The sequence below is a fragment of the Seriola lalandi genome, unplaced genomic scaffold, assembly GCF_002814215.2.
Source record: "Seriola lalandi dorsalis isolate HSWRI2012SDOR001 ecotype SW California unplaced genomic scaffold, Sedor1 jcf7180002054043, whole genome shotgun sequence".
NCBI classification, from domain to species: domain Eukaryota; kingdom Metazoa; phylum Chordata; class Actinopteri; order Carangiformes; family Carangidae; genus Seriola; species Seriola lalandi.
The window spans coordinates 52533-79300 of record NW_019524596.1 but is presented as its reverse complement, the minus strand read 5'-3'; the positions used below and the strand labels follow the sequence as shown (position 1 = coordinate 79300).

Sequence of the window (26768 nt, the reverse complement as noted above, 5' to 3'; positions counted from 1 at the left end):
GGGGGGGGGCTGAGGGAGGTCACAAAGTAAGTTAGGATCCCAACGCTGCAGACAAATGAGAGGACAGCGCGCTGTTTGGTTTGTGTGAAGTTCACCAAGAGCAGAGATGAACTTCAGTTAGTGTTTTTATCTCCAGAGAACCATGTCTTTATACAAAACAATATTCTGTTAGCACAAATATGTCACAGTTCAAAATCATAGGGAATTAGGAAAGTGCACTGCTGCCTACACAGAACAAGAAGAGGTCAATTTGTCATTAAAGAGGATTCATATATGAAGAATCGGGATTCGATTTTAACTTTCACTACAAATAGCCTATATACGATTTAGTGATATGATAGAAATATGATGTATAGCTTAAACACATAAAAACATCACATAGTCTATCTCTGTCTATCTTCGGTTTAGTGTGTTAAATCAATAAGTTGGGTAACTGAAAATGTAGGCTTACCGTTAAGTAACTAAAGTGTAACTTTTTAACATTGTTATTACAAATAATAATAATAGGCCTAACAATAATAATAATGATAATAATAAGAACAATAATCATAATAATGGTAATAATAATAATAGTCCTATACTTTTTTATTAAATATTAAACCCAATTTGTTGTCATTTATTTTGCAGGTAGTCAGAGGATACTCAGCCGTCTAATCTGTTCACTCACAGAAACAAATGGACACTCGGTCAGCTCGAGCAGCAGGTCGGCAGGTCGGTGTGTGTGTGTGTGTGTGTGTGTGTGTGTGTGTGTGTGTGTGTGTGTGTGTTTTGAGGTCTGAGAGGCTTTAAAACAGTTGTGTCATTTTGTTGCGTCAGTAGTTTTTGTGCCTTTTTAATTTTAATGGATTTTTATGGGTTCTTGGTGATTTAGTCTGCTGCACAGGACAAATGGAGTAATGATCAATCGAAAAGAAAGATATCAGTTATTTCCATCCGTATTATTAAGTTTGTTTATTGAACATGAACAAAGCGTCATATGCTCAGAGAGAGAGAGAGAGAGAGAGTCTATGGAATAACAAAAACTAAATAGAGAATTTAAAAGGCTAGTCAATACGTTTAATTAATTTATTTTGTGAACACATGAATACATGAATTTAAACCTTAGTAGGCCTATAGGTTCCTATTTAAGGGTTTTTTTTTTTAACATTTTCTTGGAATTAAATAACAACATGAGTGACAAGACAGGACACACACACACACACACACACACACACACACACACACACACACACACACACACGTTTTTATGTGTTTAACCCTCTGTGAGCTACAGGCCTCCTCTCCTCCTACACAAAACACACCTACAACATAGAAACTTAGCCGAAGCTTTTTTGCTTCAGCTTTTCTACTTTTATTCGCCAGATTTTAATCACAAATATATATTTTGAGGAGCCTCGCGGACCAAACATCATTTTAGTGGAGTACATCCCATAAATTAAAGAGGAAAATCCAGTCCACACCAACTGTTATTTCCGGATATCATAAAGCTCCGTGGTTAAGCTGTTTCCTCTAAAGTTCAGAAATTGATCGGCGCGTTCGATATATTGATCATCGATCACTTCATGCTCACTCGGCGCTGTTTCCTAAACACAGAGGCATTTGTGTGGGATCGTTTCAGTGGTTACGCTTTGACCTGTAGCACATGAATGACTGACACCAGAAATATGTTGAAAAATAAATGTCAGCCGTGTTGTTTTATTATCTATTGAGCAAAAGGCCATTAAAATGTGGCTCCTCCTGCTTTCGCTGGGGTTAATAATGATGGACGCTCCCGCTTGTAATTTAACCTTACATTGATGTGGTTCACAAGCAATAGGTTTTTTTCGATTATGATCAAGCAAATAAAATATTCTACTAATTTATTTAATCGAAAAAAATATATTATTAAATTGGAATATATTGTATCATCTTTTTTCACGGCGGTTTGACTATGAGATCAAACTGTGTTTCTGTCCAAGGCCAAAAACACGAAGCAGCAATCACCGCATTCAACTGGTTTATAGCTTTTGTGTCAGTGTCAGGATTTATTGAAAACAGTGTGTGTGTGTGTGTGTGTGTGTGTGTGTGTGTGTGTGTGTGTGTGTGTGTGTGTGTGTGTGTGTGTTAAAAACATTTTGGGCAAAACCGTTTGTATATTAACGCAGTTTTTAGGAGACAGGGTCGAATTCAGAGCGCTGTTACTATAATATTGTTTCTCTGGGCTCATGCAGAGCTTGAAAATCTGAATGTGGGTTTGACTTGAAATGAATTTCGATTGTTACATAGGCTATAACAATTCAACTGTACATTCAATTCTTAAATTCTATTTGTAATTTCCTTATCATTCAAGAAATGTTTGTGATTTCTTTCCATATTTTGCAGCCATCTCTAAAAACTAAAAATCCATCCTACAGGCAAGTCACAGAGAAAGCCTGATGAGTTATGGCTTTTTGAATATGGAAACCTACTGCAGAAAAAAAACAAAGAGGAACAGAGCATAGAAAATCTTGTGCACCAGCAAAAGCACTAAAGATGTTTCCTCCCTATCCTTTTGTCAAAATGTGCTGAAGTGCACAGTCTGCATCATCAGGGCCACTGCAGCTTATTTACAGTGTGTGCAAACACAGTAGCCGGCGTTAAAATTAAGAGGTGGTTTAACCCACAAAAAGTCAACCTATAGTCTATAGCTAACACAGTAACATATGGAGCTGATTGTGTTTTACTGTTTTACAAAAAGAAAAACAAATATTGATAACACTTTTTTTTTTTCCTGTGAGATGACCGAACCACAGCTACAAAAAAAGGTCCTGAAATGCAAAAAAAAACAAAAGCTATACCTGTTGGCTAGAAAACATAATGCTGACATGCAGAGACAATAATTCAGAGATTTACAATATTAGGACAAAGACAAATAGATCCACATTTCCTGCACACTGAACTTAGCTTTCCGTACCTTTGTATGAATCTGTATAATATATCAATAAAAGAATTTGTAAAAAGAAATTGTATTTTTCCACATCGTTGATTGTCACATTGATCATTTTTTATCAGGTGTTTTCCCTTCTTTCACACACGCAGTGGTGAACAACAGAGTGACATTTCTTTTAGTTAAATTTGATTAAAACATAACCTAAGTATTGGATAAATGCCGTCAGTCGTTAGAGTATTTTTATGTATATGTGAAATAAAGAGTAGTGTAGCTGTTTTATGACGTGAAGCTCATACAGCACATCAGACATCAGACCCTTTGTTTTAATAGAGAACACACTGAAAGTCTTTTACTGCAAGAAACACACAATCACAAAGGCAATTTAATCTCAAAATATACAAAATATATTATGGATTCACGAAGCAGCGTCTGAATTTTGTATTGAACATTTACATTGCGGTAGGGGGGATATTTTCTCCACGCTGCTTATATTGCAGTAGTAGTTAACTGGATTTAGTTCATTTGTGTGTGGGTGAATAACACAGTCTAAAAAGTTTAGAAATGAATTCAAAGTTCAGAAAAAATAAAGTCAGTCTATTATCATCTTTCTTTTAGAATAAGAAAGAAAAAAGAAAACAGGTCAGCCAGCAGTAAAAATCTAATAAGAAATTCTGTGACTCTGCTGTGTCACATTATACTGTACATGCGGAAAATATAAGTAGGATGTCCTTGTCTGTGATTATGAAAGAATAAAACTGAATATAAAAAATAATTCTTGTAGCAAAGATTGATGTTTTTACCAACACAAAAGAAGTTTGTTTTTATGTTTTATGAATAAAAAAAATCATATTGATTAAAACAACTCAACAACTTAATCCACTCGCTCAATTGGCACAGAACTGAAAAAAACAAACTGTGATATTCTCCTCATTGATTATAACTTTCCTGCAGCTGTGGAGTATTTTAAGTCAAGAATTTATTCATTCGAGTTTAAGATGTGAACAAGATCCAAAGAGCGTGTTTCTTCTTGTGTTTGTGAATCATTTCTCCAGTATTTCACCACATAGAGCGGTAATGGTGACATTTTCGTTAATCATATCTCTTTATCAACTGAAAATGCACAGTAGTACAACTTCTCCAGCATCCATATCCTCTCAGGCACCGGTTGCTAAGAAACAGAAGGAGAGATGTATTGAGACAGAATAGTCAATCAATTCTCCTGTGAGGTGTGTGTGTGTGTGTGTGTGTGTGTGTGTGTGTGTGTGTGTGTGTGTGTGTGTGTGTGTGTGTGTACTTGGTTTTTCACACAGCCATATTGTCTCTGTAGTTGAGTACACTGTGTGTGCGTCTTTAAGTACAGGGGTGGTGAATATGTGTTTTCAAAGCTATGAAGGGGATTAAAGTATGTGAAATATTCCTTTATTTTCAGCAGTTTAAATCTTCTGTTCCCGTTATAAATGGATCACAAATTCCAGGATAGTTTCCCACACTGGTCATTTCAACCACTTCATATTGAGAACATCATCATCTTCAAGCATTTTATATCCAAAGGTCATAGGTCACTGTGCTTCTTCTCCAGGGATTATCTGCTTTTCATCACATCATTCAGTGCAGTTGGAGGCGAATAAGGGGGAAACTCTTATCTTCACCATACAGAGGCAAAGCAACAGATTATTAGTCACCTTATGCTGCCTGTACCCAAAAGGGATGCATTGGATTTCATTCACTTGGCCCAAAAAAAAACAAACAAAAAAAACAACCCAACCTCTGTGGACTTTGTTGTTCCTGAACAGAAAGGAACAGAACAGTTTCCTACTCTTTGTACAAATGTATTGCTGAGCTGTTGAATTATTCAACTGTATAATTCAAGATGAGATTTTTTTTTAAAAACAGCTTTCTTTAAATCTACTTCAGATGATTAATTTGACAGAAAAAAAAGATTTGTGTGAGTGAGTGTTGAGTTTTTTCCCCATCTGAATAAAGGGTCTAAGGACAGAGGATGTTATATGTTGTGCATTGTTGTCCTCCATTCAAAAATATAATACTAACTTTGACCTATCTGTATCAGGGAATGCCACGGTTACTCGTGAAGTGGACATGGCAGATAGAAAATACTCTAACTTGAAAATATGTCAGATTTTTGTTCTGGAAGTTTCAGCAATGTTTACCATGAGCTTCCGGTGCTTAAAAGATTGACTATAATCCAAAAAAAGGTGTTCAAAAGACAAACAGAAATGCACTATTTTACTCTAAACCACCTTCTCCGTGTCTGCTTCCCTCAGGTCTCCTCCAGCAGGAGGCAGAGAAATATGCTGGTTTCATACACTCCATCGATTTTGCCCTCGAACAAAGACAGACAGAGAGGGATGGAAGCAGGGGAGCGGAGGAGACGAGGAGTGAGAGAAATGAGAGCTAGATGAAGAGCACTTGCCACAATGGTAAATTTTCTTGTTTTATCCAAACACACAGCTACATGGATTCGGTTTGGCAATTATTGGCAAATGGAAAAGGAGATACAAAGATGTGAATTTAATATCGGGATAATTTAAAGGTTCTGTGTGTGTTTACTTCAAAGGGGAAAACACTCATCACCACGGCTTTGAGCTCCAAATGGAGAAAAAGCGCTGTTTACTCTACAAATGAGTGTGAGACAGAGCAACAGAGCGAGAGACAGAAACAGAGAGCAACAGGGAAGAAGAAGGAGAGGGGAGAGAGAGAGAGAGAGAGAGAGAGAGAGAGTTGGGCTGGTGTTAAGGTGATTAGTCTGGTGGGTTGGCGATAGAGAGAGTTGATCAATAACCTATCGATCTCCCATTGCGAGTGTCAGGGGGGTAGTGGGAAAGAGAGGGAGGGTGAGGGAAAGGATAGGGAGGGAGTCGGTCCTGGCTTGACTTTTAAAAATCCTTTACTCTGCAGATGACAAATAACCCATTAGATTACAGGAGAGCTGGAAAATCTGGAAGTCCTTCCTGCTACACACACACGCACACACACACACACACACACACACACACACACACACGCACACACACACACATGCACGTATACACCTGTGCATTTCCTGAATGCTGCAAATATTTCTCAATTTCAAATAAGCATGGTACAGACAATTTTTCAGCCATGGCGGCATGAAAAAGAAAAATCATTTCTGTAAGTAGTGTGGAGGAACTATTGAGCTCAATGCAGTGAAGTTACTTAGCAGACCATTACTTCAAAGAATTCCTCTAGGCTGAAATATTCACTGAAGCAAGCCGCACTCAATACTCACCCTAAAGCCTTTTCAAATGTTCTGCAATAAGTCTATTAGAAATAGGTGACAAATTTGAAAGCAAGCAAAAGCGGAAAAGAAAGAAAGCTGACCTCGATCTTCACTGGAGTTTTCTCTAAATTTTATTGCTGCAAAAAGACAAACGTGTTGCATCCAACAATGTGTGTGTCATTAGGGAATATTCTATGTTTGGAGCATTAAATAGCAAGATTATATAAGCTACAGTTGAATTAATAAGATGATGACAAACAGTCCCTCAGGCCTCCTTACAGCCAAGAACAGTGGTAATTAGAGTCTGAAAAATTTATACCGAGAGAAAATGATTTTAAAAAGCAACTATCAGGGCTGAGCTGATGAAATCACTTGACACAGAAGGATCACACCGTGTGTATATATTTCTGTGTCACCTGAAACAAGGTCATGACGTTACAAGGTTTGCCGCTCCCCGGTGTAATCTGGACCGCGCACGATGGGGTCAGAGTTGAGGGGTGAGAGGTGAAGGGTCACTCAGTCCTTGAAAATACCACAGAGCCCAAAGGACGGATGTCAGGGTAATAGAAGAGAAGATGGTTATTGAACAAGCCATCACTTTTACTGTCAGCTCACATATACCGGAAGTCTTTTACTACAGCAGGTGGGGTTAACGCCTGCGGAGAAGGAGTCAGGAGTCAATGTAGGTGCAGGCGCATGATGTGTTTGAATCGAAATAAAACCACGGCACTTTTCCTGTCATGAATCACAGCTGTGCTCCACTCTCTCCTCGCAGAGGTTTGGAGGTTTGATGGCAGCGAGTGATGGATGTTCCTCGCATTGGGGCTCAGCTCTCAAACAACCATTATCATTACGGATTCCTGCTGACTTCAGGACTCATTTGGACAAATGGAGGGGGCTTTTGATATTTAAGGGAAGTCATGTATAAGAATGGTTAATGGGCAAAACACAGCCTCTTTGTCCAGTCCTTCTGTTTCTCACCCACGCTCAGCTCTCCCATCCTTCATCCCGCTTCCATTTCCTCATTTTCCTCTCGTTTCTCCTCCTCCGCCTGCCTCTCTCCTTCTTATGTCCTTGTCTCCCATGTGCCACTACTCCCCCTCCATGCCCCCCTCCATACCTGCTAAGAGGGCCCTGCCCCCACACAGTGTCTCCCGCTGCCATGCAGTCTCTCAAATTAATGTAGAGATATTGACAAGTGATGGGCCTGGGAGGCATAGATCATCAGGAGGGAGAGGAGAAGAGAGGAGGGCTGGGGTGAGGCCAGGCCGGACTGCTCTTCATGGATGTAGGGGTTTCCCCCATCGTTACCCAGCAGCTTGCTTGACCATCTAAGTGCCATGGACATAATCTTAAAAGTCTCTCATCTGTTGATTTACTTCCTCTTCACTGTTATGATTCAGAAGCATTAGGAGTGGAGGCGAGATGGAGAAAATGTGTGAGGTTTTCAGGTTTGCCTTTAAAATAATTAACAGGCACATAAATATCAGAAACGGCAGCTTCCACGCTACAGTTTCTCCTATGTAAACGAGATAAGGTGCTGCTAACAATGTGCAAAAGGGCCAGTTGGTCAATACGCCAATTATATAGATGAGGGTATGGAAAGGGCAAATGATAGCCAATCAGTGAAGTGCTCTCACTGTCTTCTAGCAAGAGCTGACCCCCTGACCCCATTTGATGACCCTCAGGCCAAAGGTCACCTCTCCATGGTTCAGAGGGCATTTCCATGCACTGGCCGCAGAGGTGTTGCTATGGTTACAGCACTGGCCAAAGATGTGGCGTTCAGGAGGCGAGGGGTCACTGTGGATGAACAGAGCTGCGATGTGATGTATCTTGTTTAAGATGCATTCCAGAAATTAAATTTTTAACGTGATCAAAGGTCACATTAGGTCTTTTCATGTCACACCGTTTTATCTGGTGTGTCAGTGAAAGATACTTTGAGTGGCGGAATGTAACAGTTTCAGATGTACTTAAGTAGAGATTTTAGGTATTTTGAGTATTTCCATTTTATGTTTTTTACACTAGCCCACTACACTTCGGAGGCAGGTGTTGTCCTTTTTACTCCATTACATTTATCTGGCAGTTGTTCTCAACCTTTTAGGCTTTGGCGTCTGCTTGGGGCCCCTTCGTTACGCTTCAAATCTCTTTCAGTTCCACCAAAGACACATTTCCTCTCTAAACTTCTTTCATGGTTTTATATAAGTAACTGTTTGAGGCTCAAAGAGATAGAATTATTATTTCACCCCCAAAAAGCAAAGATTAGAGAAATGTCAAAAAATAAATGAATCTGTGTTAGAACTTCCTCTTCCATTAACCATCATTATTTTAATATTGTGGTATTGATATCTTCTTTAGTCAAGTAAAGTTATAGAATATTTATTCTACCATTGCTTTAATCACTACATTTAAATATAAGATACACTGTGTTGCACCATCTTGTGGTGGTTGGATACACAACTACTGTAATCTCAAACACACTTACTGGCTTTTCCTTTTCTTTTGACCTCATCTCATCGTCTTTGTCATTGGATGGAGTTTGACATTTTATTTTATGGGCGTGTTATAACAAAAACAAAAAACCAGACAGAAAGAAGCTCTACACAACACACACACACACACACAGGGTGTTTATTTGCATAATACACAAGCCTCAAGTAAAAAAAAAATTTTAAAAACTGTGGCCTTTGTAACAATAACCCAGTAATCATTTACATAAAGGGAAACGAGAGATATTCAACCTTTGTTACTGAACACACTGTATATTGCTGCAGTTAAACTGAACTCAGCTTCCTTTTATTGAAAATAAGAGGATATTCTGTAGCCTGCATGGGGGGCAGCAGGCCTGCATTAAAAGTAGCTGCTATTTTACACAGGTATCATTTTCTCCTCTGGGAAGACCATTTCATTGTGTAGGCTTATCTGAACAACCAACTGACATAATATTTTCAAACAGCTTGTGATCAGATGTCCTTGGTTTTGCAGACTGTGTAAACCGTCTGGGGTAAGATTCAACACTACTCACTGACTGATAGACGAACAGTTCACCTGTCAGTTTACAACTTTGTTTTATAGGAAGGTGGTGAAAGTTTATAGATAACTCTTATGCAGTGACATTTCTGAAACCAGTTTTGTGAGTCCCGCAGCACGGAGTCTTAACTTGCAAGAGGCCGTTCGCAGCATTTCTGGTGTGGATTTAGTTGCGCGTCACCAGGCTTATTGCGGTCAATCAAAAATGGGTGGAAAAATCAAAGACTTCGATGAAATTACGTCTTTTCTGGGCGACTACGGCCCTTTTCAAATCCTAATAATTGTTCTGTTCAGTTTAAGTGCAATTCCATGTGGCTACATGGGAGTACTCGCGGTTTTTGTTTCGGATACACCTGAGCACCACTGCAAAGTATCGATCAGCTCCTCGCGCAACGGCACAGATGTGGAGCTTCCCTTCCGCGAGCGGAGCAGCTGGATTGGACCTGACAGCTGTTCACGATACAAAGTGGATGGAAACTGGTCGGAGACAGTGTTACTCAGTAATGAGACAGAGCAATGTCTGGATGGCTGGGTCTACAGCACTGAGAGATACACCGCGACCATTGTGTCTGAGGTATCCACATTTCCATTTTTATATTTATGAATGTTTAATAACTGTTAACCTTTGTTTATTATGTCCAATCAGCTCTGATCAGAGACGCAATATGAAGTTGACTTGTGTTGTACTATTTCTTTAATTTTGTCAACAACATGTACAGATATCTGCTTTGTCTTCCTGACAGCTCATGATCACGGCTGAAACTCTGTTTTTTTTTTTATTTTAGATTTTATTACTTTAGATCATATTTTATTCTATCCTCAGATTTCTCAGACATTTGTCTCGCAGTAACCTGAACTACTGTCCTCTCTCCTGTGAACCGCAGTGGGATCTGGTGTGTGACAATGCATGGAAGGTCCCTTTCTCCACTTCCTCATTCTTTGTGGGAGTCCTGATTGGATCCTTTATCAGTGGTCACCTCTCAGACAGGTAAATCCTGTTGTGTGGGATTATTATTAATGTTATCATTATCATTATTATCATAAGTTAATTTGCATGGAAAAAATCCTTAAATTATAAATTCATGATATAAATATAAAGAAAATTCTAAAAATATATTATAAAATAAATATAAAATCCAAGCACCATACATTTTATCTTAGCTGCTCTTTCATGATGAACCTCTAGGTGAATCAAACTGCTTCAAGGTGAGCTCATCTATCAGGTCCTCAACAGACAGACACAATCAGGATTTGATGCTCATAATACCATGAAGTCCAGGGAGCTGTTTGATATATGATGTGTTTCAGGAAGAAGGTGTGAAAAATAAATTTCTGTTACATCCTTCCATCATCCATAAATAAAAACACACATCTAGTCATTTACCCATAAAAATGATTCAAATTTATTTTCCTATTTTACTGTTAAGAGTCAGAAAATGAATGGTTGAAATGTTCCATTAGATTATTCTTATTATTATCATTCTATAACAGTTGGATTATCAAAGATTAGTTAATACTAAAACTGTTTCTCATTTAACTTCCTAGGACCTGGCGTCCACATATATGGACCTCACATTTTGGGTTCTCTAGACCACAATACTAACTTTTTCTCAACAAGGGCCTGGTGACCACATATGAGGATATTATACTGCCACTCAGTAATCGAAATTTAAAACTAATGTCCTCATATGTGGACATCATTTTTCTCAGGTCCCAATCAGCCTAAATAGCAAAGAGAAATTAAAAATGCACGCCATGCAAGAGTTCGGGTCTTAGGAGGTTAAGTAAGAGTGAAAATAACCACCTGTTGACTAAATGGAAGGATCTTCTATCTATTTCACCAACATGTCTCAGCTCAGGGCTTTTAAAAGTCACTTTTTTATTCATATAGCGCCAAATGATAGCAGAAGTTATCTCAAGGCACTTTTCATATATAGCTGGTCAAGACCGTTGATTACAGAGACCCAACAATTCCCACCACGAGAAAGCACTTGGCGACAGTGGCAAAGAAAAAAATTTCTTTGAAGAGGCAGAAACCTCGAGCAGAAGCAGAGACGGAGTGTGTGGCCGTCTGCCTCGACCGGTTGGGTTGAGAGAGACGGACAGAGAGAGAGAGAGCAGGGGGAAGGACATAACAGTGACAGTAACAGCAACAATAATGATGATGATGATGATAATACTAATACTGCTACTACCAACAATAATAATAATAATCGTCATCATCATCATAATAATTGTGGTAGAAGAAGGTGTTGAGCAGGATGATGGGGGCGGTGGGCGTTTCGCAGTCACACATCCAGACTCTACAGCTCTGGAGGCAGAAATACCTGCAGAGAGCAACAGGAGGTGAGAGAGAGAGAGAGAGAGAGAGGCACACAGCCTGGGCGCTCATGTGCTTCAGGGAATAAACAAACAGATGATGCAGTGTTTCTCAGAAAGTTTACAGTAATCTCATCAGCAGGACACCATTGACTATAAATATAAATAGTGATTTGCCATTTAAACAAAAGACTATAAAAGCAGAGAAAGCCAAGGTTACACTTTCATATCCAACAAAACACCGCAGTCAGGGAGTGGGTTACTGAGAATCAGACAGAATAGACTGAATGGCTCCTTTATGATTCCTTTAAGGACTAATACCACCACTTTACTGACACTTACACCAGGTAGTCGTCCTGCTCACTCACAAAAGTCAGTGATAAGTTTAATGTTGATGTTGCGCATCCATGTTATTTTCATATTTTTGTGCTTTGTCTTACAGGTTTGGCAGAAAGCCGGTGTTTTTTTTCACCATGGTCTTGCAAACAGTTGCTACCTTGATCCAGGCCACCTCCGTCAGTTGGGTCATGTTCAGTATCCTTAACTGTTTGAGAGGACTAGGCCAGATATCCAATTACATCGTGTCACTCGTGCTGGGTGAGAAAAAATCCACTGCACCATTCTGCTGCCCTGGCTACAAACAGTTGTTAGTATTTTCCGTGTTTAGTGAAAACACCAGTATATACCAGTAGGACTGAGGAGAAATCAAGAACTCAACCTATTCGTTGTCTCTCATTAACACCATGTTCTTGATCCTCCTCTTGGTCAGGGTCTGAGATGCTGAGCCAGTCTGCCAGGGTGAGCTACACTTTTCTGGGCCACAGTCTAGGTTTTGGCATCGGTTATGCCTTGTTGCCGCTCTTTGCCTACTTCATACGAGGCTGGAGGATGTTGCTGGTTGCCACTGCCATCCCCGGCTTCCTATTTATTCCAACATGGTGGTAAGTCTGATGAATGTTATTATATTATATAAACAACTACAAAGAGACACAAAATGACCACAAAGACATGCAAAACAACTGCAAAGAGACACAAAATGATCACAGAAAGACACTGAATAACTACAAAGAGACAAAAAATGAGCACTGTAAAGTCACATGGTTTGTAGCCATTTTATGCAGTTTGTGCCCAGGGGCCTGTTGTCTGTCCATGTTTGTCCCATGTCATGCTAGGGTCTTTTTATGCATGCGCCCTCCTCTAAATTCACATTTTATGAGTTTTCTGCGCTGTGTATCATGATGTATAACTGAATGTTCCTGATGATGAGGATTGTATCAAGTTTGTACTTTTATTTGATCATCATAAGATATTGTATTAATCAATTATGTCGATTTTAATTCAATTTGCGAATTAACCAAACTCAATCATAGCAAAAAAAGAGACAACTCTGCCTATATTACAGACTTACTGTATAAGTTTAAGCTGTTACATGCAGATTTCTTTTTTGTAGATATTACTAAACATACAAATAAAACTTTAATATAGTGTTGTGCTCTCAATTCCATTTATGGATTATTAAGTTGCTTGACATCTTTTAGAACCAAGAATTGCTCTAATTAATGTTGCAACACTACTTTGCAGAAACTCATGAAAGTAGTAAAACCAAAGTTCAGTCAAAATCAGTTAAAAAGAGATACGATTGCTGTCAGTACAGTCAAATGAATTCTACACAGGTCAGTATTTGGGTGAGATTTGTTCACTTAATTTTAGAAATGCAAGTCAAAACAAAACGACTGTGACTGACAGAGCTTGCTGGTTGGTTATAGCAAGCGCCTTTGCATCTATGCTGGACTGGGCTGATCTACAAGTTCTCAGAGCTGATGAGTGTCCATCTTTATGCAGTCACATGCTGTTACAGAACTAAAGTTGTCTGTCTCATCCCATTCCTGCATCTTCCTCTCGCTTGAGTTTTATGGCCCAGCTCCAAACCACATACTGATCTCGGTCATTAACACTGTGTGCTTCCTGTAAATTTACAGTGTTTACATGTTCTGACTTCTGACTGTCATGCATTAGTAAATGTAAATACATCCCCTTGGAGCATTACATTTTTTAATGGCATTAATTCTTTACTGGTGTGCAATGCCTGTGTTGTAAACTGCACTTTTTCATTTCTTCATTGAACTTGTGTTCGTCTCTCTGTTCAGGCTGATTCCTGAGTCTCCACGTTGGCTTTTGCAGAAAGGTCGTGTGGAGGAGGCTGAGCTTGTCATACGCAATGCTGCGAAAAGGAACAGAGTCCCCGTCCCTGAGGTCATATTCAGGGCTGGAGAGTGCTTGGAGCTCATGGTATATATTTTATTATAATTTTATATTTTATTATAATATTCACTCTTCATGTGGAAGCTATTGTGCTACAATATAAGATATGCCCCAAATATGACTGTTGTGTTTCTTTTTATGTATGTCTGATTCAGCAAAATAAAGGTGAAGAAGAGCAGACATACACTTACATGGACCTGATACGCACCCGTAACATGAGGAACATTACAATGCTAGGTGTTTTTATATGGCAATGTGGACTCTTCTTTACTCTGTTTTTAACCTAAATATGGTTGCATATACAGTTTATATTATACAAAATAATTCCCTATTGTTTCTTGGTGAACATGATAGTAGAAAAACATTTTGGAGGCCTTTTAAATATATTGTAAACATGGCCGATCATAACAAGTGCAGTTCAGAGAAGAATGTTGTGTTAATCCAGTTAACTACAATGTTTGCAGTGACTAATCACATAAAGCATGGTTTTTATAACTTGACACTATATTAATTTGAGATTATTTCACATAACTGAAAAGTTTGTATTAAAAACATTTTTAAATATGTGTTTGTTAAGTTATCTGATGAAAACATTGGCTTGTTTTATACTGCTGTGGCTACAATATGACCAGTTTTTCAGATGTTAAAAGAAATTTCAATTTCAGTGTTCAATCATATTTAAACCGTAGCTTCTTTGAAGCACTTGAATAAATGGTGTTATTATGAGGAAACTGGATTCGTGCTACCTTCAAGATCAATATATTATTTAAACACGCTGTATTCCATCTTTATTCAGTGTTGATTTTGTATTTCTGCAGGATGTCTGTCGCCATGGTCTTCTATGGTCTCTCTCTCAATACAAGCAACGTGAATGGAAATGTCTACCTCAACTGCTTCATTTCTGCGGCCATTGACATTATGGTGTATGTAGCCTCTTGGCTGCTGGTCAACCGGGTCCCAAGACCCACTCTCCTCTTCTCCACACTCATGTTCTGTGGCATCACGCTTCTGATCATCAGGCTGCTTCCTGAGGGTCTGTACTGTAGACACAGAGTACAACATTGACTAAACTGGGAATCTATGAAAGGATTAGAAGACATTATGCACTTTTAAAGTTGTATATGCCTTCTATTCTTCATGTTTGTTTGTTTGTTTGTTTTTTTCAGAAATGCATGTCATGCTGCAGGTCTTGGCCTTGGTGGGAAGGATGGGTGTGTCTAGTGCTTACTGCCTCATCTACGTGTTCTTCACCGAGCTGATCCCCACTGTGGTCAGGAACATGGGATTAGGGATCGCCTCCACAGCTGCACGAATAGGCACCATCATTTGTCCCTATGTGATTTACATAGGCAAGGGTTTTTTTTAGTTCTTTCTGTTTGTACAGTTGTATTTTTTTGTGTGCAGTGGTTAAACCAAACTTTGAGAGAGCGAATGGAAAGGCATCAAAAACTATAGGAATACACTGGAGTGAATATACTTAACTTCAAACAGATACTCTAGCTATTTAGTATGACACTGTCAGAGGAGGGATTGCATTTATTTTCTCAATCAGTAAACTAGTAACAGATTTTTTTACACTCAGATACAGAGCTCTCCTACCATATAGAAAGAAACTCAAGAGGTTTTGTCATATTTTGCATTGGCCTGACATATTTGCTTGATCAGCATCTTTCTTTTTTCTTGCTGCACACAGTCTGTCATCATTGTGCTTTACATGTCATTTTGCTTTTTGAATAGAACGCACTAACCAGTATTTTAATAGCACTGATGGCACCAGAGCACTCTATTATCTGTATCATTCACTAAAGACTCAGATTCATAGGCCTCTTTCACAAATCAGATATTTTGACTCGTCACCACAGGAAAAAGACCAAATCGAGCTAATATCGGCTGATTGTATATGGAAAGCTCAAGTAAACTCATTTGCCTTTTTTTTCTGTTTGCAGGTGTTTACAGCAAGATGCTCCCATACATTGTTTTTGGCACAATCAGCATCATGGCTGCTGTTGTTAGCATGTTGCTGCCAGACACCAGAAACGGCAAACTTCCCAGCCTTATCAGCCAGGCCAAACCTATCAGAGGGTATGTCACCATCTCACCATCGTGTATGTGGATGTGTGAATTATGATTAACAGAAATAAAGATCATTACTACTCTTCCAAGTATTAGAAAACAATTCTAACTGATACAATGAAATCTTATGACATAAAGGGGATTTGGCATGTTGTAACTGTTGTTGCATCAAGAGCAGGTCTGCAGCTGCATCTGCAGTGTTAGAGATGTTGGTGATACTGTGCACTTTAACAGTTCTCCTCTATGTTTCTTTTGCCTCTGTTTCTATCGTAAAGCTCCTGCTGCTGTCCAACGGAAAGGGCTACAGTCAAGGCAGATACAACTGAAGGCTGTAAAGAAATGAACAAGAGCTCCCCCTGCTGTAAGAAAATACACAGCAAGAATTGAGTGATCACAGACAAAAGCCTTTACAATTAATACACAGTGTTTCTGTGGGTTTTGATGTGTGGGTGAGACATTAATGTTGTTCGGGGTTTTCAAACAGGACAGAATAAGCTATATCATTTATGTTGTTTTTTGTTGCCTTTACATGACTGGTTTTATACATAAAGAGGTGGCTGGGTTACATTTCTTCCAACTACTTCAGTCTCTTGATCAAAAATCAGACTTGTTATTAGACTTATTGTTGTTTTGTATGTATCTGGTTCTATTGTTTGTTGGCAGGATTTTTGAAGAAATCTTTTTTAATTTGCATTTTTTTCAACAATTTCACTATTTATTTTTTTATTTTTTTGTCATGCTTTGGTCGCATTTTTCATGCACTGTTGCACTTACTTGAATGAAAGTAAAGTAATGCCACACGTGACAAGTGCAGAACAAGAAAAGTTAAATTTGACATTTCTGCCCGTTGAATATGCACATAACAACTATATGGTAATGATGGCTTAGATTGACATTTAAAGTTGGTTAAATAATGGGATGTTTCAGGATTTGTAGACTCATATTTTTTGCTGTAAGATATGGTCTTGTAATTTGAAATTTAAAAATGTTATTTTAATGACTTTTTTACTTTTAATACAGTCACCAGTGTATGGAAGATGGTGGTTATTCTTATTCTTATTCCAATAGATGAGCTGTGTGTCAAAATCTAGTTGACACTAGTATAGACATATCATGAACAATGTGCTGTGTGCGCTGTACCTAATGGGAGCCTAACTAATGAATCCAACCATGCCTGGGTCTATGAACATGTACTCTTAGTTGCCAGTTTCTTTCCTAGCTAAAACTAACATAGTCTATTACAGGTCCTGCCATAAATACTAACTCTGTGAAGGCTATAATAAGAGTGGTTCCAATTTAAGTGTATGGTCATTTTGGAGGCTGAAGTTTGTATTGCTGTTACATTGTATTGTGTCACACTGACTGGTGTTTCTATTACTTTGTCCACCACAAACTACAGCATCCAACATGACCATAAAGTTGGATCAACACCTCTCTAAAACCGTTGCAACAAAAACTGAACATTATAACGGGATTGCTGCAATTAGTTTAAGCTAGATGTAGCCTAGGCTTACCTAATAAACTGGCAACTGAGTGTAAAAGCATCCTTTTGTTTATGCTTATATCAAAAAAATGTTTCATAATTGTAAAAATAAACGCTTAGAAACCAAACAATCCATGTCCAATATGTGAGAACTGCTGTTGGCAGTAGTGTCATTACATAATCCCATCAGCTGATTGTCAACGTCTGAAATATCGCGAGATTGTCCCCCACAGTTACACTGAGCAGTGTGCTATACTCTTGGGCCCCCACCTCTGCTGCTTTTACTGGGACCCGGTGTCTGTCTGCAGCAACCACAAACACCTGCCAGCTGAAAGAAGGGGCAAGGATAAACTGACCGAGACTACAGCCCCAATGAGCTGGTGTTTCTAATTTAAACAGCGGGGTGGGGAAACAGCGCCGGAAGTAAAGTAAAAGAGTCGCTTACTATCAGCTAGCGTTAAATGTGGTGGTATCACGCAACAGCTAGCACATAAAGTTAGCTAGCTGCTAGTGATGGCTCTAGTTCTGAAAATATTCTGTTTGCCGTTGCGTTGTAGCTAGTTCAGTGTAGATAAATATAAAATTCAATTATTTCACGTTAGGTCAGTAACCATAATACTAGTCATCGTGCTTACGTATCCTCATCCAACGTAAAATAATTAATCTAGCAACCGTTATTTTAACGTTAGCCAACTAGCTAACGGCAGCATTATTAGTATCCTATCCTTTTTTTTTTTTTTTAATAATTTGGAGCTTCCCTCATTGTGTTGTGAATCAGAAAAGGGTAGTTTTAGCAGAGTCTGAGACCAAGCCCGTGTAAAGTGTTGAGCCTAAATCTCAAGATATGTCATATCTAACTAACAGTCCGACCTGACAACTGACAGGAAACGCAAAGTTCACTCTGTCCAGGAAGCATCCTCACGATAACACCGTCTTTCTATTTAACCTCTAAGCCCAGTGCATATGATATTAAACTTGATGCTGGTCAAAAATATCATTACTTTAGCTGCAGTCAGAAACTTCTACTTGGAGAAGGTAGTCTTAGTAAATTATCATTTGTAGCGTGTAGAGAAAGGTGTCACTTAACCCCAGCCCATAGTTTATCCACAATTTAACATGCCTCCTAAAAAGAGACCAGTTCCCTTAAACATTACTCCCACTGGCGATGGATTATCCACCTCCATCAACACAGATGTTTCATCTGAGTAAGTTATCCTACTAACCAAATTGTTAACCTTGTATACTGAATAAGGATGTGCACAAACTGAAAGATGGATTATTCCTATGCTGTATGTTTTTTCTCAGGGCTAATTTAGAGGCACTTAAGAAAATATTGGAAGAGTTGGACCTGGATGAACAACAGAAGAAAAGATTAGAAGCTTTCCTTACCCAGAAGGCCAAGGTTGGCGAGTTGAAAGATGATGACTTCCATCGAATCTGTGAGCTGGGTGCAGGCAATGGAGGTGTAGTCAACAAGGAGTGCCACAAACCATCAGGAATAATCATGGCCAGAAAGGTGAGCCACAAAGACGACAGCTTAATGACATGAAAGCAATGAAACAAATGTTGTTGTGCAGAAAAGTAATTCTGAATGCATTTTCTGTCTCAATTCTCTTTTCTGTTCAGCTCATTCATCTAGAAATTAAACCTGCTATCAGAAACCAGATCATCCGAGAGCTTCAGGTGTTGCATGAGTGTAACTCTCCCTACATTGTAGGCTTCTATGGAGCCTTTTACAGCGATGGAGAGATCAGCATCTGTATGGAACACATGGTGAGAGAATTGGAGAGGGGTGACTGTGTGTGTGGGTAGCTGTAAAAGCTGATATTAAGAGTATGTATTGCCATATTTGTCCATTCATCCCTACATGGGAATTATCTTATTTTGCCCCATTGTCCTTGTACTCTTATACATCGATGACACAAAACATTATGACCATTAACAGAAGAAGAAATAGTGCTAGAGAAATAGTGTAGTGTAGCGACCCGAGTGACTTTGACAAGGGCCAAATCGTTATGACCAGATGACTGGGTCAGAGCATCCCTGTGACAGCACAGTTTGTAGGGTGGTCCTTGTTACCGTTGGTGAGTTTCTATCGACAGTGGTCCGAGGAGGGACAGACCATGAACCAGGATAACAAAGGCTATCTCATCTGGTCCTAACCAACAGAAGGGTTACTGTAGCACAAGTCACGGAAAATGTTATTGATGATTATGGGAGGAATATGTCACAACAAGATACAATGAATCACACCCTGCTGCATATGGCGCTGTGTAGCTGCAGACTGGTCACAGTGCCAATGCTGGTCATAATGTTTTTTGCTTATCAACGTATACCCTTTCTGAAGACCAGGTACGAAAACTGTGTAACTGAACTTAAAGCACATGAGGTCCTGCTGTCCTCTTTTTTTCCCATTTCAAGGATCATGACACTGAATGGGAGCATTGATCCTCCCTGTCCTTTCTGTAGATATGTGTTGGTATCATGTTTGTACATTCCATAGATTTAGAACCACTGTACCTTTTCTATAGCTGTGTCACAATGTAAGTGCATATAACAGTAATGGGAAAGAATGTGTGCCTCTGAAATTTTGTGCTTTTAGCAGTTTATTTCATGACCCATTTTATTCTTTGTTGTCTACCTTTGTTGTCCAGGATGGTGGATCTTTGGACCAGGTGCTAAAAGAAGCAAGAAGGATTCCTGAAGAGATTCTGGGCAAAGTCAGCATTGCTGTAAGTATAAGCTGTATTGTTATATTATGTGATATTATTTTATTAGCATTAATGAAACAGTGTTTAGTCAAAGTTGTTTTGTTTAGATAAAGATTTTCATCAAGGCTTTAAATGGTCAAGATCTTTTCATTCACATATCACTCTTTCACTTTACCATATTGAGCTCAATATAAACCATGGACTTAATATGCAGACACACGCCATGGGTCTGGATGGGTTTCATGCTTGTTTCTGAATGTTGTTTTCACATTAAGGTTATTTACAGTAATTGACTTGAGTAATTTCTCTCCTTTTAAAAAAAAAAAAAAAAAAAACAGGTTTTGAGAGGCCTTGCCTACCTAAGAGAAAAACACCAAATCATGCATAGAGGTATCCGAATTTTCATCAAGTTGATTATTGATTATGTATTTCATAAAATGGAGATTCATCTGTAAGGCAAAGTGCACAATAGCAATGTGCCTGAAATTTTGCATGTTGATACATTTTTTCACATGCTAAAGATAAATAAAATATAAATAATTAATTTAACTTTATGTCAATAATTGTTTTATGTAGTTGCAAATTGTTATAAATGTCCAGTAAGGTGACATTTTCATAACATATCCTTTTTATTAACAGATGTTAAGCCTTCAAACATACTGGTGAATTCACGTGGTGAGATCAAGTTGTGTGACTTTGGTGTGAGCGGGCAGCTCATAGACTCTATGGCCAATTCCTTTGTTGGGACAAGATCTTATATGTCGGTATGTTGGTTTCTCTGAATTGTGCTATGAAAAGGTGAACTCAGTTCAGTTGCTCAATATTGCTTTGTCTAACTTGTTTGTGGCTCCTTTTCAAATCAAATGTTTCAATCCTTTATCATATTGTCTAGACCACTAAGCTAGCGATCAATAACCTAACTTCAACCAGTGCCTCAATCTTAAAATATATATTATAATTATTAATGTTAGTTTTTATGAATGGCCCGATTCACAGACAGCTCAAAACAAATGTAACACCAGAACAAAATATTAGTCATTTGATATCTGACATTTAATGCTTAAACAGTTCCTTGTATTTATTAATATGATATAAATTTTTGACCTTGTAATGTGTTAATTATGTTTGTAGCCTGAGAGACTGCAGGGAACCCACTATTCTGTGCAGTCAGATGTATGGAGTATGGGCTTGTCCCTTGTGGAGCTGTCAATTGGACGATTCCCCATCCCTCCTCCAGATGCTAAAGAACTGGAGGCCATATTTGGAAGACCCATATTGGATGGTAGTGAGGGGGAGACACACAGCACTTCACCCAGACCTAGGCCACCGGGTAGACCCGTCAGCGGTGAGCAACACAAACACACTCTGAAAAATAGAAAATCTGTGTGTTTTTTTTACATAAATCTTGTTTGAAATGTTGAATATGAAACAACCTTTTCCAGGTCATGGTGCGGTAATGGCTATCTTTGAACTCCTAGACTACATAGTAAATGAGGTGAGAATTTAAGAACAGCTAAAAATTACCCATCTGATTCCATGTAGTATTAGCTGTCATCCTTGCTAAATCAGTAAGGTGTCACACTCTGCTGTTGGTGACATGATCATGTTCATTCAACTTTCTCTTATATTTCAGCCTCCCCCAAAACTACCACATGGTATATTCACTTCTGATTTCCAGGACTTTGTGACAAAGTGGTGAGACAACATTTTAGCCTGACAACATTGCTCAGCTGTCCTTTGTAACATACACTTAACACACGACACATCTTCTTTTTTGAGTTTTAGTTAACTAGTAATCATAAACATGTGATCCAATGTTTTGTGATCAACTTGATGAAAAGCTCTCCCTGAAAGATTTCTCCTTCTGTTATTTTCAGTCTCATCAAAAATCCAGCAGACAGGGCAGACTTGAAAATGTTGATGGTAAGTGTCCTCAGTTAGCCTAACACTTTAGTTTAAATTTAAATGTTCACTTTTTTCTTTTGGCTCGGGGAACACTGACATCTGACAAATCAGAGATTTAGATCACAAATAGTAGCTGTTGCAGAAACACTTCAGCCAAATCAGCACTGAGGTTAAACGTGCTTATATATTGTAAAAGAAAAATGTCATATTCATACTCAGTGTCATGTCAGAATCAGTAGCACAAACAAGTTTTTAACATCTAGTATCTAATTTCCATGTGATCGTTTGTGGGGTTTTTTTCAGAATCACACGTTTATCAAGCGGTCTGAGGCGGAGGAGATAGATTTTGCTGGCTGGCTTTGCAAAACCATGGGGCTGAACCAACCAAGCACTCCCACACGTACTGCAGACTGAACACACAATCTGATGACACTCGCGCACACAGTATATAAAAACATAGAGAAGCTGCTGCCTAAGACCGTACACCAACACATAAACATCTTGTTTGCCACATCCTCCCTCAGGTGAACCCCTAAAGGCTCCACTTATCAAATCAACTGCTGACATTCAAGCCAGTTGATGGGAAGGATACTCTATTTAGAACTTGTACCTTTTTTGGAGTCAGTCCTCTGGGATTCTGTTATCCATGAAAATTTCCTCTTAAATCAATTACAACATAATTCCTCTGAATGTTTGTTGGCAACATGGAGAACATCAGTTATTAGTAATTTGTGTTAAGTTCAGTTCAGGACTGTGGGCCATTAAATCTCCTTGGAGACTAACATACCAGTAGGCTTTTGTCCATCCTTACCTCAATGCCCTGCAGTCATACAGACTGTATATACTGTATCCAAACTGGAAGATTTATCTCTTAAAAGAATTTAAAAACAAATATAATAGCTGTGCTTAGTTTTCTAACATGTCTCTCTTTTAGTTCAGCTTTTTGATTTTCTTGTCTGAATTTCTCCAAAGTGTTCTGAGGCTTACAGCACGAGTGTGTCAATCCCAGTTATTACAATCAAGGTTAAGCATCTGTACATGTGTACAGGCAGATACATGTATGAATTTGTTTTTATATGTGATATGCAAACACATTGAGAAATGTTTATTTTACTGAACAGGTCAGGTTATGTTCATCTGTGTTAGCAAGAGATGACTGAGTTTAGGAATTGTTTTGCATTTGTTGCGATAACTGATTTCTACATTTTGAGATGTCTTGAGGTGAAGCACAGTGTTTAAAACATTTTAGCATGACACTCATGTCATAGCCAAAAAAAAAAGGTTTCAACCTTAAATGCACCCTCTGCTCTCTCTGTATCTTGGGGTTGTTTCTTAGTAACTTTAAACAGCATCCTCAGTTTGTTCCAGTATCATTAGCTTCAGATTAGCTATGCTGGGGGAGAAGCTGCCTTTGAAAAAGAAACTAGAGATTCAGCTCTGGACGGTACCATCTGTAACAAAACTCTTTAGCAAGCTGCATCGTGACTCGCTGAGCAGTCTCAGCTGAAACAAATGGTAATATCTTTGTATTCGCTATAATGTAAACAACAGGACATGGATTTGCCATTGAAGTGCATCCTGTGTAGTTGCAGGATTAGGGCATTTCACTCCTTTGTTTTGTTCTTTTTGTGTATTTTCTCCTTTCGGTAACGGTTTAAAAGATATAGATGTTTTTTATGGTAAAATCATCAAAGGCTTTGTCTTTATAAAGTCATAATTGTCAATAAATGGTATGTATTGAAGTATCTGAATATGGTGTCTTCATTTGCTGGAATATTATTTCTCTGTCTTAGACTTGTCTGACCAGACGGGGGCAGCATATTAACTGCATAGCACTGAGGACCTCTGGTACAATTACTAACTGAAGTATGCTACCAAACGGAGATATGAGAATATACCCTGGCTGAGTGGTGTGTGTACAATGTTGCAACCAAGTGAACTAATACATAATACTGAAAGGAGGCAAGGGAAGTGAACTAAAGCACTTATGATACATTAGTCCTCTGAATTACAAGCAGAGTAATTCATCTGTTTGGCTAATGTCTGGGGATGTGATGACATGTCTCCCTCTGAATGTCTGTCAACTTCAGCGTGAGAGTGAGAGGCCTTGAGCTCTGAGAAAGACATAGTGTTGCAGTATGTTGGGTGGCTAAGTCTGTGCAACGTTGATGGGAGGGGGACTACTGCAGCAGAAAAACAGCAAAGTCTGCAGTCATTAATATGCAAATATGCAAATGAAAGGGTAATTAAGATTGGGCGTTTGTCAGTGGCTCTTTGATTGCTAATGAATTCCAATCCGCACGAAAGGGGGAGGGGATGATGAGCTAAAAATGAGAAAAAAGAACGAAATGTTATTGTGCTTTTCTTTTTCTTGTGAAAAAAAAGACAGAAAAGTGAGTGAAGGCTCTATAAAATGTAAAGGCCTGATTAGAAAGAAATGATGCTTTGATTTGTATAAAAACTACCGAACATGCTGCTGTTTGACACATCAAGTACAAACAAGATGACAACCGCCATCTAAAACTGATACAAAACAAGCTTGTGTGGAAAATGCACAAAGCAAGTATGTTAAAATTTCTTTTTCAGCACCAGCAAAAGCCACAACATAAAAGAGCCATAAACGAGTGGAAATGGGGAAATGGGGCTGTGAATTTGTGCCAAGACAATTAACTGTGCACACTGTCACTGAGCATTTAGCATGGCAAACTAGAGCCACCGCAGGAAGGTAGAAACATTTCTGCTCATTAAGAGTGATGTGGCTGACCCCTGTTGAGAAAGATGCTCAGGTATCTTGGCGGGGGGTGTGCAGCGGCGGCAAGTTGTGTGTCACAAACGGTGTTATTTTCATATTTTTGGCAAACGGGGGCCTGCCGTTCACACACGAGCACACACTGCTGTTATTGCTGTTTCAGTGGTCCCTTGACACTTGTACATCTTCCTCCCTGGCATGTGAAACGAGAATATGTATACATGAAATAAAAACAAATTAAATGATGTGAAGAATGCGGGAAACAGCTGCTCATGTCACCTTAAAGCATATTGACTCCCTCAAAATACTGCAGCTTTATGTATTTCTCAAGGCTGAACGCTGACCACTAAATGTCTCTGTCTCTGATACCCATTTAAAAAATTAAACTAAAATACTCAATTAAGTCTTCATGAGAAAAATCTAATATGAGAAACCATGCCACCGTATCATTTACTGAATCTAACAGGCAGTGTGATATTTATATGGAATACATTTCCAAATACTTGAGCCAGCAGTTCAAACACTTCAACTAATGTATTTGGAATGACTGATCGCAGCCCTGCTCTGCTTGGTCTGTCATCAGCAGCGGAGTACATGAGTGTGTTTGAAAGAGAGGGGGGCTGTATTTTTCACAGGAAACAGGAAACCAGAAGTCATAACAGGATGCCCCAGGTTTTCATACTGTACCTGATGCGTGGGTGGCTGCATGGGGGTAACCCATTTACAAAGCTATAGTTCTTGTCTAAGAAGAAAGAGCCCAGGAAAGAGTGGGTGGAGAAGAGGGTACACACTTTGGGGTTAAGAAAATGGAGTTCCACTCTAAATATAGCTTTTTTGAGTCTTGCGCCTTACCGTTCAACCTTGATGTTGTTTTGCCTCCATGCCGTTCGTCCTACTTTTTAAAAGGCAAAAAAACCAAACATTGTTTGATGTTTTGTGTAGAGCTGCGATATGATCACTTCCATGGCATATACATGTGCCAGCTTTCCCCAGGTGTACTGTAGGAGCTTCACAAGTGAATCTGTGACATGAGACCAGTTTTGTCATAATGAGGTTGATGTGCTCACACTGACTCAATGCTCCTTACCCCGTTGCAAAAATATGTAGAGATGAGCTGCACCCTCGTAGCCTTACTCATATAACTCCAGCTGTATTTAACAATGCAAAGCATGCATTGTCTGTTTCTGTAGCTGAATATTCTGTGCCACTCGGTTTTCTTATATTTATTTAGTTCTAAAACATCTTAGTCCCATTGTTAATGGCATACAGGTGTGACTTGCATGTGTGCAATGCATGCTGAGCATGTGTGTGTGTTGTGAACCACAAAGTGGATGGCTGAGTTTTCTCGTAAAGGCCAGCACAGATGTTATTTAGGTTGTTTCCCCTCAAACCAGTTGAGGTTTTCTCTAGAAAGTCTCAAAACAAACACTGACATTAACTGCAGCCCTGTTTACATAACCACCAATGAAAAACTCAAGAAAAACAGCAACCAGGCCTTCTCAATGATGCTGGCTCATGCTGTAAACTCAGGCTTTTGATTCCTGTGTGAGAAAAGGAAGTGGCTGTAGAATTACTTTTTTCTACTCAACATGTGAGAGCTTTTCTAATTGCAGGTGGTTTCCCCTCCTCTCCAAACACTAAACTAAAATTATTGGACAAATATATGAAGAAGAATATGTAAATATTATCATACATGTAGGCAACTGTGATGGCTATAAATATTTTTCAGGGATGTATTCATTAACATTTTGTAAATACCTTTTTTTTCTCCTTAAACAACGGCCTCAAGTAAAACTACTGGACAAAAAGGGATTTGTGAATACAAGATGACATTTAATAACTACAAGTCTGCAAACATTATTATACATGTAGGACACTTATTAGTATCATAATTTCTTAGGGATGTTTTCATAACAATGTCAAACTATGTGTTGTCTCCCAAAAATGTCATTGTTAATACGTTATGATATTTAATATTGCATGAGTACTCATATTATAATTTGCATCGGCTATTGTGATGAGTGTAACTTTTTATGGCAATATTTTTTTTAATGCAGTAATAGCAAGGTCAC

At 38.7% G+C, this 26768-nt stretch overlaps 3 protein-coding genes across 3 annotated transcripts; all 3 read left to right on the top strand.

The window, feature by feature from the left end:
- Positions 1–6939: 6939 nt before the first annotated feature.
- LOC111652603 (solute carrier family 22 member 4-like) lies at positions 6940–14062 on the top strand. Its single transcript, XM_023402915.2, has 6 exons — positions 6940–9768; positions 10079–10182; positions 11956–12110; positions 12283–12454; positions 13661–13802; positions 13931–14062. Exons 1-6 carry the CDS (start codon positions 9400–9402, stop codon positions 14060–14062), a joined length of 1074 nt encoding a protein of 357 aa, XP_023258683.2. The 5' UTR covers positions 6940–9399.
- Positions 14063–14561: 499 nt separating this feature from the next.
- Positions 14562–17462, top strand: LOC147819322 (solute carrier family 22 member 21-like). The gene is made up of 4 exons (XM_087173087.1): positions 14562–14808; positions 14942–15124; positions 15722–15857; positions 16124–17462. Exons 1-4 carry the CDS (start codon positions 14595–14597, stop codon positions 16233–16235), a joined length of 645 nt encoding a protein of 214 aa, XP_087029213.1. The 5' UTR covers positions 14562–14594; the 3' UTR covers positions 16236–17462.
- Positions 17463–17574: 112 nt separating this feature from the next.
- On the top strand, positions 17575–23689 carry map2k2b (mitogen-activated protein kinase kinase 2b). Its single transcript, XM_023402937.2, has 11 exons — positions 17575–18536; positions 18637–18847; positions 18958–19104; positions 19986–20063; positions 20381–20432; positions 20682–20806; positions 21174–21387; positions 21485–21537; positions 21676–21737; positions 21920–21965; positions 22251–23689. The coding sequence occupies exons 1-11, from the start codon at positions 18448–18450 to the stop codon at positions 22359–22361; spliced, it is 1188 nt and encodes a 395-aa protein (XP_023258705.1). The 5' UTR covers positions 17575–18447; the 3' UTR covers positions 22362–23689.
- The last annotated feature ends 3079 nt before the right edge of the window (positions 23690–26768 follow it).

Coding starts and splice junctions, on each gene's coding strand:
- map2k2b (XM_023402937.2), top strand. CDS start 18,448: ATGCCTCCTAAAAAGAGACCAGTTCCCTTAAACATTACTCCCACTGGC. Junction 18,537..18,636: donor AACACAGATGTTTCATCTGA/GTAAGTTATCCT, acceptor GTTTTTTCTCAG/GGCTAATTTAGAGGCACTTA. Junction 20,807..21,173: donor GGACAAGATCTTATATGTCG/GTATGTTGGTTT, acceptor TTATGTTTGTAG/CCTGAGAGACTGCAGGGAAC.
- LOC147819322 (XM_087173087.1), top strand. CDS start 14,595: ATGTCTGTCGCCATGGTCTTCTATGGTCTCTCTCTCAATACAAGCAAC. Junction 14,809..14,941: donor CATCAGGCTGCTTCCTGAGG/GTCTGTACTGTA, acceptor TGTTTTTTTCAG/AAATGCATGTCATGCTGCAG. Junction 15,125..15,721: donor TCCCTATGTGATTTACATAG/GCAAGGGTTTTT, acceptor TTCTGTTTGCAG/GTGTTTACAGCAAGATGCTC.
- LOC111652603 (XM_023402915.2), top strand. CDS start 9,400: ATGGGTGGAAAAATCAAAGACTTCGATGAAATTACGTCTTTTCTGGGC. Junction 10,183..11,955: donor AGTGGTCACCTCTCAGACAG/GTAAATCCTGTT, acceptor TTTGTCTTACAG/GTTTGGCAGAAAGCCGGTGT. Junction 12,111..12,282: donor CATCGTGTCACTCGTGCTGG/GTGAGAAAAAAT, acceptor CCTCTTGGTCAG/GGTCTGAGATGCTGAGCCAG.